The following is a 20978-nucleotide window of genomic DNA, read 5'->3' as shown; positions in this document are numbered from 1 at the left end:
TCCTAGCGTAAGTCTAGCTTTGCCGCCATGGGTGCGAGCAAGCATCCTCATATTGAACATTCATTGACGTCTCGGACGCATCGCCGTGCAACGAGGTCGGGCGAACACGAGTAGACTAGCGTCTGACTCCTCTCGCCAGTCGATCAAGGTGCGCACGGATTCCAGACGACTCGGTTAGAGCAGGCTGGTCCGATCATCCCAGCGAACGACGCCGCAATGGTTGACTCGTATTTGCCAATCGAATTTGTGCCTCACTCTCGAAGAAGAGATGGTAGTGAGAGAGCAGCAAGCGTGATTGGCCTACAAATATCATGCTTGCAGACCTAGGCTCCTTGAAACGTTCAATGCATCACCTCCTGTTCTATACGTTGCCTACGTCTCCCTCGCCCGCGACCGCGTCACTGTGGCGTTCTACCAGGTCTCTCGCTCCGATGAGGTCACAGCGATGGAGTGATTGAACCTCCAAACATCCCACGAGACTGACCCATCGGAGGCCTGTCAACGATTGGCGCGTTGACAGCACAGCGTCACTCCGACTCGTTACGTGAGTGTGCGCTGCAAACCCTGCCTCCCTGGCTATGACGATATTCTCACCTCATACCGACTCGCATCGCTGCCACGAGCGAGCGAGAGAGACGTACGGACAACGCGCCGACATCATCTGAGCCACTAATGCGACTTGAGTTGACCAAGATCGGGGCTGATGCTACTTCTCCTCTTTTGCATGCGCATACCTCCCTGGTCGCGTGAACGAGGATCATTGGATGGCGCGAAGCAGACACTGCGCCGGACAATGGATGCATGCAACACTCACGGTAGATCGTAGCGGACGCCTATGACTCGGGTCGGCATGCCCGCACGATGTTGAATGCTTTGCGGTGTCACGGGTCATGTCGCCGTGACCGTATCCTTCTGGCAATGTCACACCATCCCATGCAGGTTGGAAATGTCGAGTCCATTTTCGCTGTAGTGAGAGTGAGTCCGCTCCCATCTGGCTGGCTCGTTGTGCGCGGCATCATTGAGTCCCGCCTCGTTCCTGGCCGATCGGTCACTGCCGCCGCCGTTTCCAGCCGTCCACGTCTCGCCGTCGTTGTCACCGCCCGCGCCAGCGAGGCTCAATCCTCCCTTCTTACCATCTTCGCCGGTTTCCGCACTTCTCTTACCCTTTGCGATGTTCTGCCCGAGGATTGCAGCTTTCCCGCTCTCGAACGTCTCATCGTTACACTTGCTGCGGCCTCGACACGGTGAGGTCTCAGCGCGAAGGAGGGCTGTACGGTGCGCGGGAGGACTCGCACACGCTCTGTGAGTAGCAGCGCGTATCAGACTCCAATGACGATTATAATGATGCCTGTGCACGAGATTAAAGCTCTATTCTCCTGAGCGCCCTTTATGGGGCGAATGAGGTGCGATGACCACTGATTACGGCGAGGGGCGAAGGCAGTGTAAGCTGGTAAATGGACCGACCTGACCTGCACTCGCAATACCTTCAATCGACACAGGTAGCCACACGGCAGTGCCAAGTAAGACATCCGATCCTCGAGGTGAGTCAGTACTGGAAGTCTGCCAGCCCAAGACGAGAAATCTACCTCATGCCGACTCGCTCTACTTACTGAGGTGAGCGAGGGTGACCTTTGCTGTGTGTACTTTCTGAATTTCTGTCACACGGTGTCCGGGTGTATTTAGGCCTGATGCTGATGCGGTCCCTCTCCTTTCCCATTCCACGCCTCGACGTACGCATGGAGAATGAGAGCGCACAGACGGTGCCAAGGTCGAGAAGAGCGCGTACTGGGCGGCAGTACTGCATGCAGATACGTAGCTGGACCAGTGAGTGACCCTGTGCATGCGTAGTCGGGCCTGAGTCCTCCGAATCGATGCTGTGACTCTGGGCGAAGGTGTACGCACGGGCCTCGCTGAACGGAAGTGAGCAGAACGAAGCAACGATGTTCTGATCTCCCTTGTACGACCCAAGCTAGTCCATGAAGAGAGGCGAATCAATGCTAATACACGTGGCAGTCGCAGAGCACACTCAGCTTTGTGGTGATATATGGCTTTCATTTCGAGCAACGAGACGACAGCGGGAATAGAAGGAGCGAGACTGGGAGTCAACGCCTACTGCCCGGCAGCAGTCGCAGCATGGGACCACTTCCGCCCCTCAGCGCACAACGCACGCTGACAGCAGACATGCCCACGAAGCTCCTTACTTGTTCCTCTGTCCGTATGCGGCCGTAGCATATCCGCCAGCGTCCACAATGAGGTCCTCCTTTCGCTGAGGCTTGTTGTTGAGGAAGTTGTCGATAATCTCGATCGTTCCCTTGGCATAGCGAGCCTGCGCGTCGAGCGATGTGCCCGAGGTGTGGAGAGTCATGGCATTACCCCTACCGTTGGGCCCAACCATTGCCTTCCACGGGTGGTTCTCAGGGAAGGGCTGCTTGTTCCACACGTCACCTCCGTAGCCGAGCAAAGAGCCCGAGTTGACGGCCTCAGCCACAGCCTCGGCGTTGCAGATGGCTCCGCGGGCGGTGTTGATGAGCCACTTGCCCTTGAGGTGCTTGATGTTGTCCTTGTTGATCAGGTCGATTGTGCCCTCGTGGAGTGGGCAGTTGACGGTAACAACGTCACACTTCTGGAGGAACTCGTTGAGGTCGTGGACGCGCTCGACACCGACCTTCTTGGCTGCCTCGGCGGGGAGCTCATTGTAGTCGTAGTAGTAGAGCTTGGAAGGGTTGAAGGGAACGAGACGCTCAAGGACACGGTAGCCGATACGGCCAGCACCGATGGTGCCGATGACCTTGCCCTCGAGGTCGAACTCGTTGCGGGCAACCTCACCAACGGACCAGCTGCCGCCGGGCATCGAGAGGGCGTGGCCGACGTTGTAGTTGCGGACGAGAATGAGCATGGTCATGATGACGTGCTCGGCGACGGAGACGACGTTGGAGCCGGTGACCTCTGCGACGGTGATACCCTTGGAGGCAGCAGCGTTGAGGTCGACGTGGTCAGAGCCAATCTGGCACGCGATAAGAGAGGGTACAGGTGTGAGCATCGGGCGACAGGATGCCATCGGGATCTGCGGATCACCAAGCACTCACACCAGCAGTGACGGCGAGCTTGAGGTTGGGTGACTTGTCGATGATCTCCTTGGTCAAGTAGGCCGGGTGGAAGGGCGTGGAGACAAGGATAGCAGCGCCGTTCTCGCCAGTCGTCTCCTTCTGGAAGACGCTGTTGGCGCCCTCCTTGTCGGAAGTGACGATGAGCTCGTGGCCGTTCTTCTGGCAGTACTCTCGGAGACCGAGGCAGTTCTCGGTGGTACCGAGGAGCCTGGGCTCCTCCTGAGCAGCCTTGCCGCCGTCGTAGAGGACAGTTACGATCTGTGCGAGGGCAAAGGAGCGGGGAAGTCAGCGCCACTTGCGAAGGAGCACGCTGCGTTCTGGTGGTGTGCTCACCTTGACCATATTAGCTCGAGTAGTTGAGAAGTTGCGGAGGGGTGCTTGGATAGCGGTAGCAGTTGTTCGACGAAGAAGGGGTGTAGCGTATCGAGCAAATAGCATTGAGGGCTGGAAGACGAAGAGGGCGGCAGCTGCAAAGAGAGCTTTATAGACGGTCTGGGCGGCGTCTGTTCTCTGGGTCGGGGTGAAGCAGTCGTAGCTCCCTCGTCGAAAGGCCGACGCTATATGGGAAGAGCGATGGCGCAGCAGCAAGCAGCAATCAGCACTGAGGCAGAGGTGCGAGGGGGTTGTGGAGAGAGAGGAAGCTTGCTCGTCTCGTCACGCGGTCCAGTGCACGGGCCCCAATCGCCGCCCCGCATCCCAACTCGAGACGGCCATCACTTCGTCTCCAAGGCGGCCCTTCAGTCAAAAGCACCCAGCCACACAGTCAACTCTCGATGCAAGCCGCCGCCGCGTTAACCGACTTGGCCGCGGCGACCCCGCACACTAAGGCGGCGAGCTCTCAACGAGGACAAGAACAAGGACCTCCAACGTCACTCGCCGTCTCCGCCTCACCCGCCCTTGTTTCCCCACTTCGCATCGACGAAAACATGCTAAACGAGATGAGTGATGAGATCGAATCAAGTGGAGCAGCGTCAGAGGGAGAAGGCCAACGTCGTCGACGAGATAGGGCCAGCGCTGCCCTCCCATCGAGCGAGGTAGACGTTCGGTGGGGTCTCGCGGTCGCCGCGTCGGCCTTGAGCTCAAGCTTTGATCCGTCGGCGTAGCGGGCGGGCGGGCGGACCTTCTTCCCGCTGGATCGCCGTCACCTTCTTGTGACCGATGCACCTCGTAGAGCCCTAACCACCAACGGGCATCCGTTCTGCAGAGTTCACTTTCCCCGCTTCATCGTCTCGCTCAAGACGTTCTCATAGCGCCATACCTCGATGGTCGTGCGCGGCTGTTGGGCGGCTTTGTCGGCTGAACAGAGCGGCTGAAGAGGTGGGGACGATAAGCTATCGATGGGATCGGCTTGAAGAAGGAGTGGGGGTGGAGTGGGAGAATGCGTCACAGACTCGTGGCCGCTCAGTCATCACAAAGTACCGTCCACGATAAGAAAGAGATGCGAGAGAGACTTGCTTCTCAATCAAGAGCTTCTGTCTCAACCTCGTCGACTCGAATGTCTCTGGCGCTCAGACCAGCGCTCAGACCACATATCGACCGTAGCCCAGGGCAGCGAGCCAGGCAAGCTCTCCGTCTACGCCTACGCCGCTCTGAATTCAGCCAGAACTCGATGCTCATCTCAACGCAACCCCGCCCTCGACCTTCTCTGCCTCACATCGTCCCCATCAGATTCGCATCCGATTCCGACGGTGAGCTGTCCTTCACATGGCATGATCGCAGCAAGGAGGGCAGGGGTGCTGCTTCTCGAGTGGAGGTAGCGTGGCGTGGCGTGGTGTGCTGTGTCTTGCAGCCATGCCGATTGCTCAAAGTCGAATCGAGCGGCGCGGCGCGGCGGCACGAAGATGCCGAGGTGTCGTGTGAGGCAGAGACGACGTCAGAGCGACGTGAGGAGCCCTCTTCTGCCTTTGCTGTTGCGGGCAGGGCAGAATGACATTGGGATGACGGATCGATTGCCGTTTGCTCACACGAGAGGGATCATGGCCGTGGGTCATCGTTGACAGGGATCGATCGGGATCGAGGTACTGCACCGGCCCTGCCGCCCGCTGGATGATGGCCATCGCAGCCCTGCCGGACGAGCTGGCGGGCGGGCGGGCTGCCAACCCGTCGACTCGCGTGGCAATCTCGACTTGCCTTGGCAATGCTGCCGCTGCTCTCTCGCTGCCGCTGCGCCTTGATTTCACGACTGGCAGCTTAATTCGCCGCCGCCGTCAGTCAACCCCTAGCTGTGCTACTGCGAACCATCCTTCAATCACAGTCCTTCCTCTCCACACTACACTACCATCCGCCGCTCCTCTAACCGCCTCGTGTAACCTCACTTTCCTTCCACAGCACCCTCATCACCATCCTTTCTGTCCCACCTCTCACAACCGCCACCCTGACCTCCCAAGACTGGTCTTGACCACCGCTGCCAAAATATGGCGGACGAAACGCAGCACGACGCGACGGTCAGACAGGCCGCGATGCTGGCCGACGAGACGGGAGAGACCTCTGATACCGCCTTCGACGATGCGACAGCAGCAGCAACAGCAACCGCCGGCGGCGGAGAACAACAACAGCAACAGTCAGCTTCGTCGCTCGCTGCTAGGAGACCAGCAGGCCACGTCCACTGGGGCGGCGCGCAGCCGCTTAGTGGAGGACGTATCCAAGTCGGCGAGAATGGACCCACCGTAGTCGTACGCGGCGCCAGCAATCCCAGCGGAGTGCTGCGAGCCAATCATCCCGGTCCTCTTCATCTATCGTCACGATTGGGAGGAGGAGGAGGCGGCGGCGGCGGCGGCGGCAACAAGCATGACGATCACGGAGAGGAAATGACCGTTGCCCCGCAACCGGAGAAAGCTCCTCAGCCTGCTCAGCCAACGCAATTGGCACTTACTGGTGCTCATGGGCTCGATGAGGAGGGACTTGACAATCGTGCCTTTCTCGAGCTTCAACGCGAGCTGCAACGCCACGAGTCGCAGGGCGGTGACGCTGCTGCTGCCGCTGTTCAACCCGTCAGACAACGACCTCGTCGCTACCAAGGCGGTGAGACGCCAGACTGGGCCGTGTCTGGTCCCTCCACGCCAGGTGGCACATCCGACTCTGGTAGCTACGATGCTGCAGCGGACTCAGATCTTGACCACATCGACTTCATGGCCGGTGAGGTGGATGGTATGCCAGCCAAGCCAAGACGCAAAAAGGGCGTCGACGAAGAAGAAGAAGGCGTGTCCGGATGGGCAAAGCTACGCACGCTCATGGGCCGCGTCAAGTCGCCGAATCAGGATCCCGAGGCGGCAGAATCGTCCGAAAAGACTCGTCCGCACGAGGAAGGCGGACCCACCAACCTCAAGAGCGTACCCGTCACAACGTCCAGCGGTCTTCGTCAAGGCCCACGCACCAAGCCTTCCAAGTATGAGCGCGAGGCTGCCAAACTCATCCGAGCCCACAAACTCATGCGAGGCCAGGCTGCAGACTCAGACGATGAAGGTCCTGAGGTCATAGCCGGCCTCGGTCGCATGCCCAGCAAGAACCGTCGCCACCTTGATTCCGGGGCTTCGACGCCAGACGCGATGGATACGGCAGCCAACCTTGATGCGCGCCCAGTCCATGCAGGTGGCGTGCTGGGCAACATTCTCAAGCTATACGAGCAGCAGCAGCGCGAGGAACGCGATCGTACCGCCGTATCCAGCGGCGTCAGCTCCATGGGCGCAACTACCCCCGAGAGTGGCGGTGGCGAGCGTCTCAACGAGATGGTGGCCAACGGTCTGCAAGACGAAAACCGCGCAGCAATGGCAGCCGGCTCCGCGCCCGTGGCTGACCCTCAACGACGTCCCGTTGTTGGTGGCGGCACCACCTCCCCATCTGACCGTCGCAAGAGCTGGAATCCTTCTCTCGCCACTGGAGGCGCTCTCGCTGGCGGAACCAAGTTTGCGGGCCAAGCTGCAGCCAAGTCGCTCCGCTTTGCCGCAAATGAGGTCGGTATCGAAGACATGACCGACGAGCGTCCCAAAGCCTCCCGATCCGCAGGCGGTGTCGTGGGTGGCCTCATCGCCACGACGGGTAATCTCATCGGCGCCGTTAGCCCTTACCATGCTCAGCTCGGCCCAAACCCAAAGCGACCTGGCTACACTCTGGATCGCTACCTCCTGCCCGAGATGAACGCAAAGACCCTCAAGCGTACCGCCGAAGCGGTCGCGAGCGCCGCACCTCGCCCCTCTCGCCGCAGCCAATCCCAACCGGGCACACCAGGTCCACGCTCGCCCAGCTCACCAGGTGTAGTCATGGGTCGACCCGATGGAAATGCCTCGTCTGAGACGCAGGCTGTGACCCCCTCGACGGAGAAGTTCGGCGGCAACGGCCATGCCAATGGCTACTCTGCTCCCACTCACACACGCAAGCATTCAGGCAACATTCTCAACATCCCTGGCCACGGCTTCCATGCTCTCAAGACGTGGAAGACGGGCGCTTCTGCCGTGAACACACCCGATGTTGGCAGTGCCAACGGCCACGGTGGCGACTACTTCGGTAGCGCGGAAGAGGATGCTGCGTTGGCCAAGGCGGAGTGGCAGCGTAAGATCAAGAAGCGCAACAAGGACAAGAGGAAGAAGGTGTGTAGTACAGAGCGTGCACAACAAGACCCCATCGCTTCTTATGTTTGCTGACCATTGTCCTCTCCCACACCGCTTTCTCAGGAGGAAATCTTCATCACAATGCACGTCGCGGCCATTCTGCAACGTCAAGAATTCCTCCTCAAGCTCTCCCGTGCTCTCATGATGTTTGGCGCCCCCACGCATCGCATCGAGACGCAGATCCAGCAAACGGCCCGCGTCCTCGAGATCAACTGTCGTTGCATTTACCTGCCCAACCTCATGCTCTTCGCATTCGGAGACGATGCGACGCACACGTCGGAGACCAAGTTCATCAAGCAGGGCGGTGGGCTGGACTTCACCAAGCTGACTGATATGCACACCATCTACTGGAATGTCATTCACGACAAGATCGGCGTAGGCGAGGCGTCTGCCCAGCTTGACGAGCTGATGCGCCGTAAGCCACTCATTGGGCGATGGCCCATGGTGGTCATTGGCGGCTTCTGCTCTTCCTTCATCTGCGTCGGCCCCATGGGTTTCAACGGCTCCTTCATCGATGCGGTTATGGCCTTCCCTCTCGGAGCCTTCCTCGTCTTTTCCCAGTCGGTCATCACGACGGAGCTGTTCAGCAACGTCTTTGAGATCGTCTTCGCATCGCTCAACTCCTTCATCGCCTCGGCTGTCGCCTCCACGGGCATCTTCTGCTATGCAGGTGTAGTATCAGGCGCAATTGTCCTCATCCTGCCTGGCTTCATCGTCCTCTCTGGCTCTTTGGAGCTGCAGTCCAAGAACCTAATCGCGGGCTCGGTCAGGTTGGTGTACGCAATCATCTACTCCCTCTTCCTCGGCTTCGGCCTTTCCATCGGTTCTTCATTCTGGGCCCTCTTCTCCGGCGCCAACAATCGCGGCTCCGTCTCGACCTGCGACTCGGTACACAATCCGGACGTGTGGTGGCAGCGCAACGTGCCCCTCATCTGGGCCCTTCTCACCGTGCCAATGTACTCGACCTGTCTCTCCTTGCGCAACCAGGCCAAGGTGAACAGAAAGGAGTTCCCTGCCATGGTGCTTATCGCCTGCGCAGGCTGGGCCTGCAATCACTTCGCCTCTACCGCTCCAGCTCTCTCTGGTAGGCAGGACATCACGTCTGCCCTTGGATCGCTGGCCGTGGGCATCCTCTCCAACATCTATGGCCGCATCTTCGACGGGCGATCCTACGTCGTGGCCGTCACGGGTGTGCTGTACCAGCTTCCCTCTGGTCTTTCCAACGGTGGACTGCTCAACTTTGCCAGCACGACGAATAGCTCGACGAGCAACTTCAACTCCGGGTTCACCGTCGCTCAGTCCTTGGTCGAGGTCGCACTGGGCTTGACTGTGGGGCTGTTCGCATCCACAATCTTGGCCTACATTCTTGGAGGCAGGAAGCAGAGGATGGGTGGCCTCTTCTCGTTCTGAGCCAGCCTGCCCTCACAGCGTTGCACCTTGCGACCCTCATCACATACGAACATTCACGCCTCCGATGACCCTCAATCAAGACGGCTTCCTCGCCTCCCCTTTGCTCTCTTTGTTTATAGATGGCCCTGGCGGCCAGAGCTTCTTTCCTCACTCTCTCTCTCATATCGTAGCATACGAGACGCCCCATGGTCTCTTCTCTCTTCCTCCTTCCCCTGCTCAAGGACATTCCTCCTCCCTATCCATCTCACCGTGCTAGATGGCCGCCTCGCCCCTGCCTCGCACACACGAAAACAGCACGCACATACACTCATAGACTCGTCTTTACTTCATTTATTCAATACAACCTCTTCATAGACTTCAACCCTCATCCTCAGTCCCAGTAGAGTACGTTCTCCTTCCCTTCCTTGACGTCGAGCTCAGGCTCCTCGGTCCACCTCACGCTGCGTCCCTCCACACTACTCTTCCTCGCCAGGCAAAGCAGCTTAATGCAGTCGGCCGCCTGCTCCGGCTTGACCTCGAGCGTAGCCTGCACGGCAGCATGAGCAGCCTCTGCTCCTCCGCTACGAGCGGCCTCAGCAGCGCGTATTGCGTCCCCCACATTCTGCCAGTAGACGTCGTACCTCCCCGGCAGCGTGGGCACATCGCTCGTCGCCAAGCGTGGTTGAACGGGAGCTGTGGCCTTCCCCCTTCCCGCAGTCGGGTCGGCAGGCATGGCTTCTTGCCCGGCATCGGTGCTGGTGGTGAGACGGCCGAGCTTCACCGAGTCCGGATCTTCAGTACCGTACATCCCAAAGCTTTCATCGTTGCTGTCGTTGGGCTTTCGACCGGCCTTAAGCTGCGCCTCTTGCGGGTCCACACCACGCTTCTCGTATGAACCGCGAGTGCCCTCTACGCGGAAACGGGGCTGTTCGCCGTCTACGTGCGTTGAGAGGCAGGTGGCTCCAAGAAGGGCGCGAAGACCGCTCCCAAGACGTGTGCCGGAGCCTGGGCTTGAGGGTGGCAGGGGGTTGCTAGGTGTAGGGTAGGAGAGGAGGATCATGAAGTCGTCATCTACGCGAGGGGCAAGCTGACCACGCTGATTGCGGACAAAGGCAGTCAGGTGGGAGGGAGGGCCGAACAGGGTGAGGACTGGGGGCGGGGTTGTTACGAGGAAAGATGTCAGTCAGAGAGATGAGGTGCAAGCTCGGCCTCCTCAAGGCGACAGATCACTCACGCTGATCAGCCAAATGGCTTCCCAAGTCCAGAAGTAGCCCTCCACCCTCATTGAAGCCACTCTCCTCCCTCCACCCTCCCTTACTCCACGGCCTGAAGCGGTCAAACCTTGACTCGAAATAGGTGGCCGTCCCGAGCGCAGAAGGTTGGTCGGGCTTGCTCGCAGGTGGGTTCAGCAGGGACTGCACAGTGAGGAAGTCGCCATCCCATCGCCTGTTGTTGAAGGATGCGCAAACCAATCCCTGTTCCTTGGCGAGCTGAGCGAGGTGCAGAGCCTCCGAGTGACGCCAGGTGATGGGTTTCTCGACTACGACGTGGTACCCGGCTTGCAGGGCCTGGGCCGCGAAAGGGTAGTGGGTCGAGTTGGCTGAGCTGATTACGATGAGTCCAGGCTTGGGGAGGCTGGCGAATACCTCGTCGAATGAAGGGATGATTGCGATCTCCGGGTGGTCCTTGGAGGCAGGCGGGCCTGAGGTAGAGTTGGGGCGTTGTTGGATTGAGTGGAGGCGGAAGAGATGCGGCATGGACAAGATGTAGGGGATATGGAAGGTGCGAGCTGAAGAGCCGTAGCCGACTACACAGACTGGAATGGGCGATGCCATGGCCGTCGTTATCAAAGCAGAGCGATCGTTGTTGTTGCGGTGGTGTAAGTTAGGCAAGAAAGGAACGAAGGAAGAAGTCAAGCTGCACGGCCCGGCACGACGGCGGCCAAAGCGGCGCAGGCGAGGCGAGTCAAGACGCCGAGACGAGCGCACACGCCAGCCTGCGAGGCATTCAAAGTCACGCCAGGCTAGGGTGGATCGTAGATGGCGACGTTCGAGCTTGTATTTGTGTTCGTCAAGTGAAGCTTTCCTCTCCTCTGCAATAGACGCTGTTCACCGAGCCATCACCCAGTCCTCATAATAACGTGCGTCCCACTGTCCGTCTGCACCACACCGCTGAGCCCGCCCACGGGAAGACCAAAGGCAGCATCCTCAAAAGGCTTCTGCATCTGACCTCGAGAGAAGAAGCCAAGGTCGCCGCCCTTCTGAGCTGACGAGCAGTCGCTGTCAATGGGCGATGCAAGCGAGAGAGGGGGGGGGAAGGAAAGGGCGGGTGAAGAGCGGGGCGTGAGCAGGAGTTGGTGAGTGAGTGGGATGAGTTGGGAGAAGGGCCCAAGGCGGCGACTCACGAGTGGATCGATGCCAATTGTCCAAATTGTTCTGTCGTCGGGTTGGATCCGAGAGCATTCATGTGCTCGCGCAGGATGCTCTCTGCCTCCTGAGGCGAGCGTGTGATGTTCGTCTGTCGCGGCAAGGCGAATATTGTCAATCCCGACTCCATACTGCGTTCTTCCGGCGGTCGCTGCGCGACACTCACCTCCTTCCAGCTGCTCGGCCTCCTACTGTCCCTATGTTTGATCAGCAGGTGGCTAGCCCTCACTTTACTGGGCGCGCCGCCTCCACCACCACCAGATGAAGCTCCGCCTCCGCCTCCGAGGTGATGAGCTCCAGGCAGAGCCTTGATCTGCTCGTTGGACAGCCCAGCAGGGGCCTCCCAGACGGACTCGCCCGTCCCTGCATTGTAGAAGTAGGGGAGCTGACGACTGTTGCTGAAGCGTACTTCCCAGGATGACATGATTGTGTGCGTAAGATGATTGTTGGTAGTGGGGAGTGCGGTGGTGGGCTGAGCTTTGCTTCGACGTCGAAGCAGCAGCAGCGCACGGTCGTCGCTCGGACTCTCGCTCCGCCCGCCCGCTTGCTTGCTCGCTCGAAGCGTGACTTGTGTGGCCTTGACGCCCTCGCGTGGCGCGACGAACAGACGGACGGAGAGAGACCAACACTGACTGCCGAGTTGGCTGCGATTCTACGAGAGTTGAGCAACTGCAGCCCACTCTCCCTTACTCACGTCCACTTCACACACAACTGCGCATGGTGATGGCGACGCCATAGCCCTGTCTGACCTCCTCCAAGACCCATCATCATCTTGACTCGGCTGCGAATATGTCATCAGCAGAACGCTCCGCCCGCACCGCTCCACGGGTCGGCGGCTCCTCGTCCTCAGCTCGCCAGGCCCTGTCCGCCTACAGAGACATCGCCGTCATTGGCAAGGGCTCTTTTGGTCGCATTCTCAAGGTCCAACGCCAAAACGATGGGGCCTACTTTGCCCGCAAGGAGCTTGACTACAGCATCATGTCGGAACGGGACAAGGCCCAAATCCTGTCAGAGATCCGCATTCTTTCCCTCCTCAACCATGTGAACATCGTCCAGTACGTCGAGCGCATCCACGACGAGCGTGCTGGCATCTTGCACATCATCATGGAGTTCTGTGAGGGTGGAGATCTGGGAAGCTTGATCAAGCGGAACAGGAGGGAGAAGACGACGATTCCGGAGGAGGTGGTGTGGGCTAAGCTGGCTCAGATGGTCAGCGCTCTCGATGCGTGCCACAACGGGATGCCGGTCAATCCGAACACGGGGACGGGAATCACCCCGTCCATCCTGCATAGGGACTTGAAGCCGGAGAATGTTTTCCTCGACTCGGAGCACAACGTCAAGCTTGGCGACTTTGGCCTCTCCAAGCAGCTCGAGGCAAGTACAGCCCTTGCCAGCACCTACGTGGGCACGCCCTACTACATGAGCCCCGAGCTAGCAACAGGAGCAAGCTACGATGCCAAATCCGACATCTGGGCGCTAGGCTGCATCACCTACGAGCTGTGCGCCCTTCGTCCTCCGTTCGATGCCACCTCTCAGGCGGAGCTGACAGCCAAGATCAAGCTGGGCCATGTGCCTTCCCTTCCTCGCGGCTACTCACGGCAGCTCGACGATCTCGTGCGCCAAATGCTCAACCTTGATCCTCGGAAGCGACCCAATACTAAGAAGCTCCTCCAGGACCATAAAGTGCGCAACGAGCTGCGGAGCTTTGAGCTGCGCGACTTGCATCAGATTATATTGGAGAAGGAGCAGACAAAGAGCAGGCAGCTCTTTGAGTGGGAGGAGAATCTGAAGGAGCTAGAGAGGGGCCTCAGGGAGCGCGAGGCGAGACTGAACGTCAAGGAGGCCGAGATGGAGGCATGGGCCCAGAGTGAGGTAGACAGGCGCGTGCAAGCATACATACAGCAAGCGAGCGCTTTGTCTTCATACGCCGGCGAGGGTACGGCAGGGTCCGGCAGCAGTCACCGGCCCTTGTACGAGGCTCCCGTTCGATCAACACCGGCAAGACCTGTACGACCTTCCATTGGAGCTCGCCGCGTATCCAACATGAGCGACGTCAGCATGGAGGGCGCATCACGTCGGTCCATCTCCTTCACCAAGTTGGGAGCCTCCACAGCCAGGCGGGCCAGCACGAGCTTGACCACTGCAAAGGAGCGGACCAGCAAGGAGGACGACGAGTGGTACGATACCAATGCAGCCGAGAGTAGTAGTAGCGGTGGAGAGAATGATCGGGGCGAGGAGAACAACCGTGGCAGTCGAAGCGCACCGGCCGTCCCGACAACGGCCTCGCTGCGAGCTTCGCGACCCAGCAGTAGCGCCAGGCGATCGACGCACGCAGCTTCATCGCGGCCGCCTTCATCGGCCTCCTCATCAACACGACAGGCAGCAGCCAGCGCTCCACCTCAAGCAGAAGCAGAGCAGCCTACACCCACGGCTACCTCATCCGCGGCGCCACTCAGCTCCTCCTTCTCCTCCTCGCCGTCACGACGCCGTCTGACCGATCGCCCTCTCACTACGCGCAAGTCTACGGGAAATATCGGCAGGCAAGCCGGCATCGCCAGCTCAGCTATCGCCACGACCAGCACGGCGAGGCTCCGCAACGAGACCGCTCCCTCTGTGGGCAATGCTGGAGTAGCGACGACCCACATGACCCCACGCCGCCTCGCTCCCGCTCCACCGGTCCCCTCTGGCATTCCAGGAAGTGTCGCTCGTCTCCTTGAGCGCGAGCGCGCTGCCGCTGGTGTCGCTGCGAACACGTCCGTGGCTACCGTCGGGTCGGATGTGTCGATGAGAGATGCCACATTTGGTACGGCTCTCGGGGGAGACAAGGAGAACAAGGAGGAGGGTGCGACGGGCTCCCTGTTGGCCGCTTTGCAGAGGCAGAGGAGGAAGAGCATCGTTGAGCGTGCGAGGAGGTTGACAATCGATCAGCAAAATGTGCTCCAACAGCAGGATCAGGACGATCAGCGATGCGAGTACGGCGACGAAGGCAATCAAGCCCTCGGCAAGAAGGGCAGTCAAGCACCCGCTCAGGCCCTCAAGCCAGCATCGTGGGACGATGAATCCCTCGCGCAGCCCACCAGAACTTCCCTCCACGCGGCAGACGAAGCAGCAAATGCCTCTGCGCTCTACGACCTTTCCCACGAGTCTGAGCTTCCTTCGCCCTTTCTCAAGAAGAAGGCCTCCAACCTGGAGAGCAAGCTGCCTGCTGCTCGCGCGACGCGAGTCAAGGTACCGGCGAGTAGCGCAACAGGCAGCACGGTAGCGAGCACAAAAGCATCACGTCCCTCGTTTGGGCAGCAGGTTACGGCGAGGGCCGCGGCTCAAAGGGTGGCGGCTGCACAGACTGCTGGGCAGACGGTGTCGGCACGACCCTCTTTGAGCGCTGATCGAGAGGGTGGTGTCAGCGGTGGGAGGAGGCCCTCAGCCAGCGGTGTAGTGAGGAGCGCCCCGGTCAGTGCGGCCACTTCGACGAGCAGTACAGGGAGCAGCGCAGCGAGGAGGCAACGTCCGTCGGCCGTGACGTCCGCAACGGGTGGATCCATGCCAGCTTCTACTGCGGTCCTGCAAAGGAAGCAAAGCTTTGTCGCTGCAGGGAGAAGCTGATGCGCGGCGTGCTGGCCGCTGCTTTGTCTTGATACCCTTTATGACGCTACGAGGCTCTCGGCTTGTAGCAGCTCCTCTTTGTTCTCTTCGAATTCTACTCTTTGTCAATTAAAAGCTCGACGCAACGAGACTGCCGTCATTCTTGTCCTGATTCTGCATGGCCTAGCAAAGCAGTGTTCCATCGCTCTGCTCAGCAGCTCCTTCACCTCGTCGCGCTCGCTGGTAGTGACGAGCACGTCTTCCTCGCCCTGCCGGGCTCTGAGCTCCCCTCCCCCAAGTCATGGGCCCTCTGCCCTCTCGGCGCTCTCTCCGTTCTCTCCCGCGCACTCACCCACCGCCGTCCGCCTGCCTGCCTGCCTGGCTCGCCCCCGCCCCGCCTGGCTCAGGCTCGGCTTGTTGGCGGGCGGGCAGCCCTGCTTTCCTCGTGGACGGACGAGCGTGGACGCTGGACTCGACTGGCGGCTAGGCCAGGCCAGCCTCCGCCTGCTGCGAAGGTCGACTCCTCCATCGTCTTTCGTTGCTACCACCACCACGATCACTATCACCACCACTCTTCAGTAGCAAAGATGGCCTCTTCGTCTGTTCAGTGGTCGCAGATCTTCAAGTCGTGAGTATGCGAGACCAGCAATAAGGATGAGGCGGGCTTGCTCCAGCGTACAAAAAGGCGACGGGGAACAGGGGCCTGGAGGGATTCCATTTGATGGGGTTGAGCATTCGGAGGTATGAGAGGATTGTCAAAGTCAAAGAGGCAGCCGGATTGTTGAAACGGCAATGCTGCCCATTAAGATGACATATTCAACAGACGTGGGGACAGTCTAGAGACGTATATGAGGGCGCGAGGATGGAAAGGTAGAGAGGGTCAGAAGCGATGGAGCGCCTAGACATCCAAGCAAGTCAATGTCGATGAGAGGTATGCTGTGGCAGTTCCGAGTCATTGCACTGACCCGACGAGAGGGATCACGGGGCTTGGTGGGCATATCGACGTCAGGGGCCATGCCTGAAGGACGTGGACAGGCTGCAACTCGCACTCGAATCAAGTCATACTGACGCCTCCCTTTCCCTCGACCCCTCTGCTCGCCAGCCTCGGTTTGGGCAAGAACACCACCGCCCAGCTGCAGGCCTTCCGCAAGCGCTCGGACGATGCCAAGCGCCTCGCGACATCGCTCAAGTCGCAGAAGACGGACGTCGACTTCCAGCACTACCGCTCCGTCCTCAAGAACCAGGACGTAGTCAAGCAGGCCGAGAAGATCATCAGCGACTTCAAGCCCGTCTCATACGACGTCTCTGCCCAGATGAAGGCCATCGACGCCTTCGAGAGCAAGGCCTCGGAACAGGCAAAGGCCACCGAGCAGAAGATCCAGACGGAGCTCAAGGACCTGCGCGCTACGCTGGACAACATCCAGTCGGCTAGGCCCTTTGAGCAGCTCACGGTCGACGATGTCCTCGCTGCCAAGCCGGAGATCAGGAAGACGGTCGAGGAGATGGTCAAGAAGGGGAAGTGGAGCACGCCCGGTTACGAGGAGAAGTTTGGAAGTGAGTGCGAGCAAGCGCAAGCGGATGCAGTGTTGCACATCAGTCAGAGACTGACTGTCCCTCTTTCCTGCTTCCACAGACCTCTCCGTCATCTAGGCGTAGATATGATGAAGCTGGACGCTGGAGTGGGATATCATGCAATACGAGTAGAAATCTCAGAGATCGAAATCTCCCCGCGTGACGGATGGACGGCATACACGGCGCAGACACGTTCCCGCTGAAAGTCTGCCAGCTCGACGTATTGCTTGAAGACGATACGATTGTTGTGAAGATTCGGCAATGCCTCGATTCGATGATGAGAGCATCGAAGCTTTCATTCTCACCCTGGACCGAGAAATCGCAGGTCCGTGCGTTCCTTGGTCATTCTCGTCGTCCTCGTCACTCTCCCTCGATCTTTGTTTCCGTTTCCTATCGTCATCGGCCGCCCGTCAAAAGGCTCCGTCAGCTAGCCGCGTAGGGCGTCAATCTCCTCCTCACCACACTCTCGAAATGCCGGACATCACTACCATCCCGAGGCAGCAGCGAGAGAGCCAGGAGGCAGGCGTGACTGGGAAGACACTCGCGTCGTCATCATCGTCAGGCGGCCAGGCGACAGCGCCCATTGCATCGCTGAAGAGAGGAGAGATGGAGGGCTGTGATTCTGACAGACGAGCGTATTCTGAGACGAGAAGACGGGCTTGGTAAGTAGGCGCTTACGCTGCATACAGCCCCGACGATCGGCGCTGATCGTGTCGTCCGTTGATAGGCTCTTGGCCCTTGGAGTACCGTACTACGCTCCAAGCAAAGTAGCGCCAACAGCAGGGAAGAAGCAACAGCGTCAAGCATCGCATGGTGGCTCCGCCTCCTCTTTGGCACCGACGGGAGCTGCGGGCGACACATCAGCAGACACATCCAGTAGCATGGTCTACGTACTTCCTCGAGACGAGGACGAAGGCGAAGCCGGACATCCAACGATGGATTCAGACGGATGGCGGGCGAGCTTTGATTCGTCGCTGGCCAATGGAAGCGCTGTGCAACGAGAAGAGGGGAGGGATGATGACGAGGTTCACATCTGGTCTGTAGACAGCTCCACCACCAGCAACGGAAAACCGTCAGATGGCTGGCATGTAGCGGAAAGCAAGCGCAGCAAACGAACGCGAGGAGCAAAAGCCGCTGCGATTGACCATTCAACCATCAGCGAACGCCAATCCCCCGTCGTCAGCCCCGGCCCTCGCCTCGACGACTCTCTCGTCGACCTAGGTCCCTCCTCCGGCCGGCGAAGCAGCAGCGGCAGTGGGAGCACCACTGGGGGTGGGCATGAATCCTCCGTGGCCACATCAGCTGCGACGTCCACGAGCTCACGGTCAAGAGCGACGCAGACTACCCAGCCCTCCTCGGTAGGAGGCTCGAGGCTACTGGAGGAGTCGATGTTTTCTGAGCTGGCAATCGATGATGCTGGTGATGGGTTGGATGCAGAGCAAGCGCCAAAAAGGAACAAATACAAGAGCAAGAAGAAGCGTGACCGTAAGCGCGCTGCAAAATGCAGAGAAGTCGATACCCACAAGATTGCGAACGACAGTCACAATAACCTCAACCATGCCTCATCCTCCTCTGCGTCCCTCTTCGCCCTCGAAACAACGTACGACTCCTCCCTCCCCGCACACCGCGACGAGCGTCAAGTAGACCTAGACGTGCGTCGCAGCTTCGTCAGCCTCCCCGATACACCCTACCGCCGAGCGAGGCGACGGCAGCTGCAAGACCTCATTGTGGGCGTTCTCCGTCGAAGCCAAGGGCTGAGCTACTATCAAGGGTACCACGACGTTGTGTCTATCCTACTGGAGGTACTCGTGCCCAGTGTCGTCGAGCAAGCAGAGACACATGAGAACCCCTGGGCATCGGAACAAGATTTCCGTACCACCCTCCTCGCCACACGTCGACTTACCCTTCTCTATCTGCGAGACTTCATGGCCCCCTCCCTCGAACCGTGTCTCGGCTGGCTCAAGACCCTTCGCAACATTGTTCGCCGTGCCGATGTCATATTCGCCCACGACGTGGTGGAGCGAGCGGGCGGCTTGCCTTACTTCGCGCTTAGCTGGCTCATCACGCTGTTGAGCCACGATGTGCCTGGCGCGCCGGAGTGTGAGGCCGGTAAGAGGGTGGTGGATACCTTATTGCTGGACGGGCCCGAGGCAATGTTGTGGATGCTGGCTGCGCTGGTACTGGAGGCCAAGTTGAAGCAGGACGGCGAGGAGGAAGAGGTGGATGACCCAGATATGCTACACCACTCGCTCAGCAAGCTGCCCCTCCGACTGGAGGATGAGGAAGTACTGCAACGTGTCTTGACAAGGGCGAGAGAGCTCAAGAAGGAGCATGGCGACCCTTCGCCATGGCAGGGAATCATGGGGCCAAAGTCAGTCCTGTCGACCTCGCCACTCTTGAAGGAAGAAGATACCTCGCCGAAGGACTGGTCGACCTGCGAAGCTCAAGCAGAGGAGTGCCTGCCGTCACCTCCATCGACGGACGACAAGGCCGCAATCAAGAAGGCGGCCGCCGCTGCGATGGATGATGTGGTTCTCGACCCCTATCCGACCCCACCAGGCTCTGAAGCAGACTTCTACGAGGGTAATGATATGACCGACTCGAAGAAGGGCAAGCGACCCCCTCGCCATCTCACCTCTCGTGGTCTCCCCTCAACGTCAACCGCTCTCTTCCTCTTTGGCGGTGCAGCAGTCGTTGTGGTCGCCTCGGCGGCGGCTGTCATCCTCTCTTCGTCCGGACCGGGCGGCGCTGGCGGAGGCAACAGCCTGGAGAGGGCAGCGAAGATGCGCGTGCTCCTCAACGATGCTGCGCATCTGGGCAAAGGGCTGGCCAAGCTGGTGGCCATGACTGCTGCTGGTGCTGCGGGCCGCGGAGGGGCGTGAAGAAGTAGATGTGCAATTTGACTGATTCGCCGTCATGACGACGTTGGTATGATACAAGTTTCGACCCTCCTTCCCCTTTTGTGCGTACTCGCTCATTCAGAAAGCCCTCCAAAGACTCCACACCCCTTTGCCATACCCGACGATCTCACCTCCTTCCAGCTTGGAGTCGCCAAAGACTCGATCGCAGAAGGTGATGGGCACCTCCCCAATCGTAGCCCCCAAGTTGCGAGCGCGCACCAGAATCTCCATCTGGAAGACGTACCCCTTGCTCGTTGCCTCCTTCATGAGCTTGTGCAGCAATGGACGCCTGTACAGCCTGAAAGACCCGGTCACATCCGTCGTCTTGGGGTCGAGGAAGACGCTAGCAAGCAGGTTAGCCGCACGTGAGACGAGCTTACGCTTCAAATTCCACCCATACACGCCTGCACCCGTCGAAGGCCCAGAATAGCGCGTCCCTTGCACAATGTCCAGATCGCGCTCCTTCTGCATAGCGATCATGCGCGGCATGTCCTTAGGGTGGTGAGAGAAGTCGGCGTCCATGATGAAGACGAAATCGCCCGTGCACGACTCGAGGCCGTGCACGTAGGCTGTACCCAAGCCGAGCTTGCCCGTACGAGGACGGAGGATGATACGGTCTGAGCCAAAGACGGATTGAAGCTGTTTGGCTATTTCGAGTGTGCCGTCGGGGGAGGCATCGTCTACTATGATGATTTCGTAGTCGATGTTGTGTTGGGAGAGGGTGGTGCAGAGAAGGTAGATGATGATGGGGAGGTTGCGACGCTCGTTGTAGGTTGGGAGGATGACGCTGTGCGATTGCGGAGCAGGAGAGGAGGTAAGGTAAGCCTTGATGGAAAGCGAGATGATGGGCGGCGGCGCCGCGCTCGCTCACCTGTACTTGGACGTCGAGGGTGCCATGTTGAGGATCGTGGACATGTGCGGGTGGGGAGGGAGAGGTAGGGAAGAGTGACGGTTGCGCGCTATAGAGATTGTGGGACGAGGATGGGTCAGCCTGCGTTCGTCGGACGATTTGAGAGCGAGACGCAGCGCAGCAGAAGTCAGAGGTTGATGTTGTAGTCGTAGCCTCCCGATGAAGGGACAGCTCCTGGAAAAAATTAGAGTATTGTTATTTTGTTTTGGTTCATCACGAGAGGCCGCGGTAGAGGCAGGAGAGACAAAGAGACGCCGTTGCTAGAAGCTGGGTACTTACAGAGCTTGAATCGCCTTGGCTCAGTCGTCGATGATCGAGTTGATGGTTGATGGTTGATGGTGAGAAGTAAGCTCGAGTGTTGCTCCCGTTGGCTCGCGTTGGCTGCTGTCCGTGCCTCGCGCCCACGGCGGCTGATTGCTCGGCTCATCTCTCTTGGTCGCAGGCCGCCGGATCGACGCTCGAGCCACTTGGGTGGTGGGGCTGATGCA

At 59.4% G+C, this 20978-nt stretch overlaps 9 protein-coding genes across 9 annotated transcripts; 5 read left to right on the top strand and 4 right to left on the bottom strand.

Annotated features, from left to right (window-relative positions):
- Nucleotides 1-2197: 2197 nt before the first annotated feature.
- On the bottom strand, nucleotides 2198-3449 carry BDZ90DRAFT_260112 (NAD-dependent formate dehydrogenase; the record flags this gene model as incomplete). The annotated part of the gene is made up of 3 exons (XM_025508226.1): nucleotides 2198-3004; nucleotides 3087-3365; nucleotides 3441-3449. The coding sequence occupies 3 exons, from the start codon at nucleotides 3447-3449 to the stop codon at nucleotides 2198-2200; spliced, it is 1095 nt and encodes a 364-aa protein (XP_025362236.1).
- Nucleotides 3450-4348: 899 nt separating this feature from the next.
- Nucleotides 4349-5415, top strand: BDZ90DRAFT_167992 (hypothetical protein). Its single transcript, XM_025503659.1, has one exon. It carries the CDS (start codon nucleotides 4486-4488, stop codon nucleotides 5035-5037), a length of 552 nt encoding a protein of 183 aa, XP_025362235.1. The 5' UTR covers nucleotides 4349-4485; the 3' UTR covers nucleotides 5038-5415.
- Nucleotides 5280-9306, top strand: BDZ90DRAFT_168061 (DUF1212-domain-containing protein). The gene is made up of 2 exons (XM_025503660.1): nucleotides 5280-7690; nucleotides 7775-9306. Exons 1-2 carry the CDS (start codon nucleotides 5522-5524, stop codon nucleotides 9119-9121), a joined length of 3516 nt encoding a protein of 1171 aa, XP_025362234.1. The 5' UTR covers nucleotides 5280-5521; the 3' UTR covers nucleotides 9122-9306.
- Nucleotides 9307-9491: 185 nt separating this feature from the next.
- BDZ90DRAFT_226964 (NAD(P)-binding protein) lies at nucleotides 9492-10935 on the bottom strand (the record flags this gene model as incomplete). The annotated part of the gene is made up of 2 exons (XM_025504732.1): nucleotides 9492-10249; nucleotides 10335-10935. 2 exons carry the CDS (start codon nucleotides 10933-10935, stop codon nucleotides 9492-9494), a joined length of 1359 nt encoding a protein of 452 aa, XP_025362233.1.
- A 284-nt stretch (nucleotides 10936-11219) lies between these two features.
- On the bottom strand, nucleotides 11220-11950 carry BDZ90DRAFT_220077 (rotamase-domain-containing protein; the record flags this gene model as incomplete). Its single annotated transcript, XM_025504420.1, has 3 exons — nucleotides 11220-11379; nucleotides 11505-11617; nucleotides 11693-11950. The coding sequence occupies 3 exons, from the start codon at nucleotides 11948-11950 to the stop codon at nucleotides 11220-11222; spliced, it is 531 nt and encodes a 176-aa protein (XP_025362232.1).
- Nucleotides 11951-12205: 255 nt separating this feature from the next.
- On the top strand, nucleotides 12206-15265 carry BDZ90DRAFT_232045 (kinase-like protein). Its single transcript, XM_025506100.1, has one exon. It carries the CDS (start codon nucleotides 12316-12318, stop codon nucleotides 15127-15129), a length of 2814 nt encoding a protein of 937 aa, XP_025362231.1. The 5' UTR covers nucleotides 12206-12315; the 3' UTR covers nucleotides 15130-15265.
- A 430-nt stretch (nucleotides 15266-15695) lies between these two features.
- On the top strand, nucleotides 15696-16809 carry BDZ90DRAFT_279407 (putative ATP synthase D chain, mitochondrial; the record flags this gene model as incomplete). The annotated part of the gene is made up of 3 exons (XM_025509171.1): nucleotides 15696-15736; nucleotides 16211-16662; nucleotides 16742-16809. The coding sequence occupies 3 exons, from the start codon at nucleotides 15696-15698 to the stop codon at nucleotides 16756-16758; spliced, it is 510 nt and encodes a 169-aa protein (XP_025362230.1). The 3' UTR covers nucleotides 16759-16809.
- A 537-nt stretch (nucleotides 16810-17346) lies between these two features.
- Nucleotides 17347-19658, top strand: BDZ90DRAFT_167872 (hypothetical protein). The gene has a single exon (XM_025503658.1). The coding sequence runs from the start codon at nucleotides 17562-17564 to the stop codon at nucleotides 19560-19562; it is 2001 nt and encodes a 666-aa protein (XP_025362229.1). The 5' UTR covers nucleotides 17347-17561; the 3' UTR covers nucleotides 19563-19658.
- BDZ90DRAFT_279405 (family 2 glycosyltransferase) lies at nucleotides 19659-20831 on the bottom strand (the record flags this gene model as incomplete). Its single annotated transcript, XM_025509170.1, has 3 exons — nucleotides 20770-20831; nucleotides 20452-20664; nucleotides 19659-20367 (listed from the first exon to the last, which is right to left on the bottom strand). Exons 2-3 carry the CDS (start codon nucleotides 20493-20495, stop codon nucleotides 19659-19661), a joined length of 753 nt encoding a protein of 250 aa, XP_025362228.1. The 5' UTR covers nucleotides 20496-20664; nucleotides 20770-20831.
- Nucleotides 20832-20978: the final 147 nt, after the last annotated feature.

The sequence above is a fragment of the Jaminaea rosea genome (assembly GCF_003144245.1).
Source record: "Jaminaea rosea strain MCA 5214 unplaced genomic scaffold BDZ90scaffold_6, whole genome shotgun sequence".
In the NCBI taxonomy this organism is placed as follows: domain Eukaryota; kingdom Fungi; phylum Basidiomycota; class Exobasidiomycetes; order Microstromatales; genus Jaminaea; species Jaminaea rosea.
Note: the sequence above shows the minus strand (reverse complement) of the source record. Positions and strands in the feature narration are given on the sequence as shown.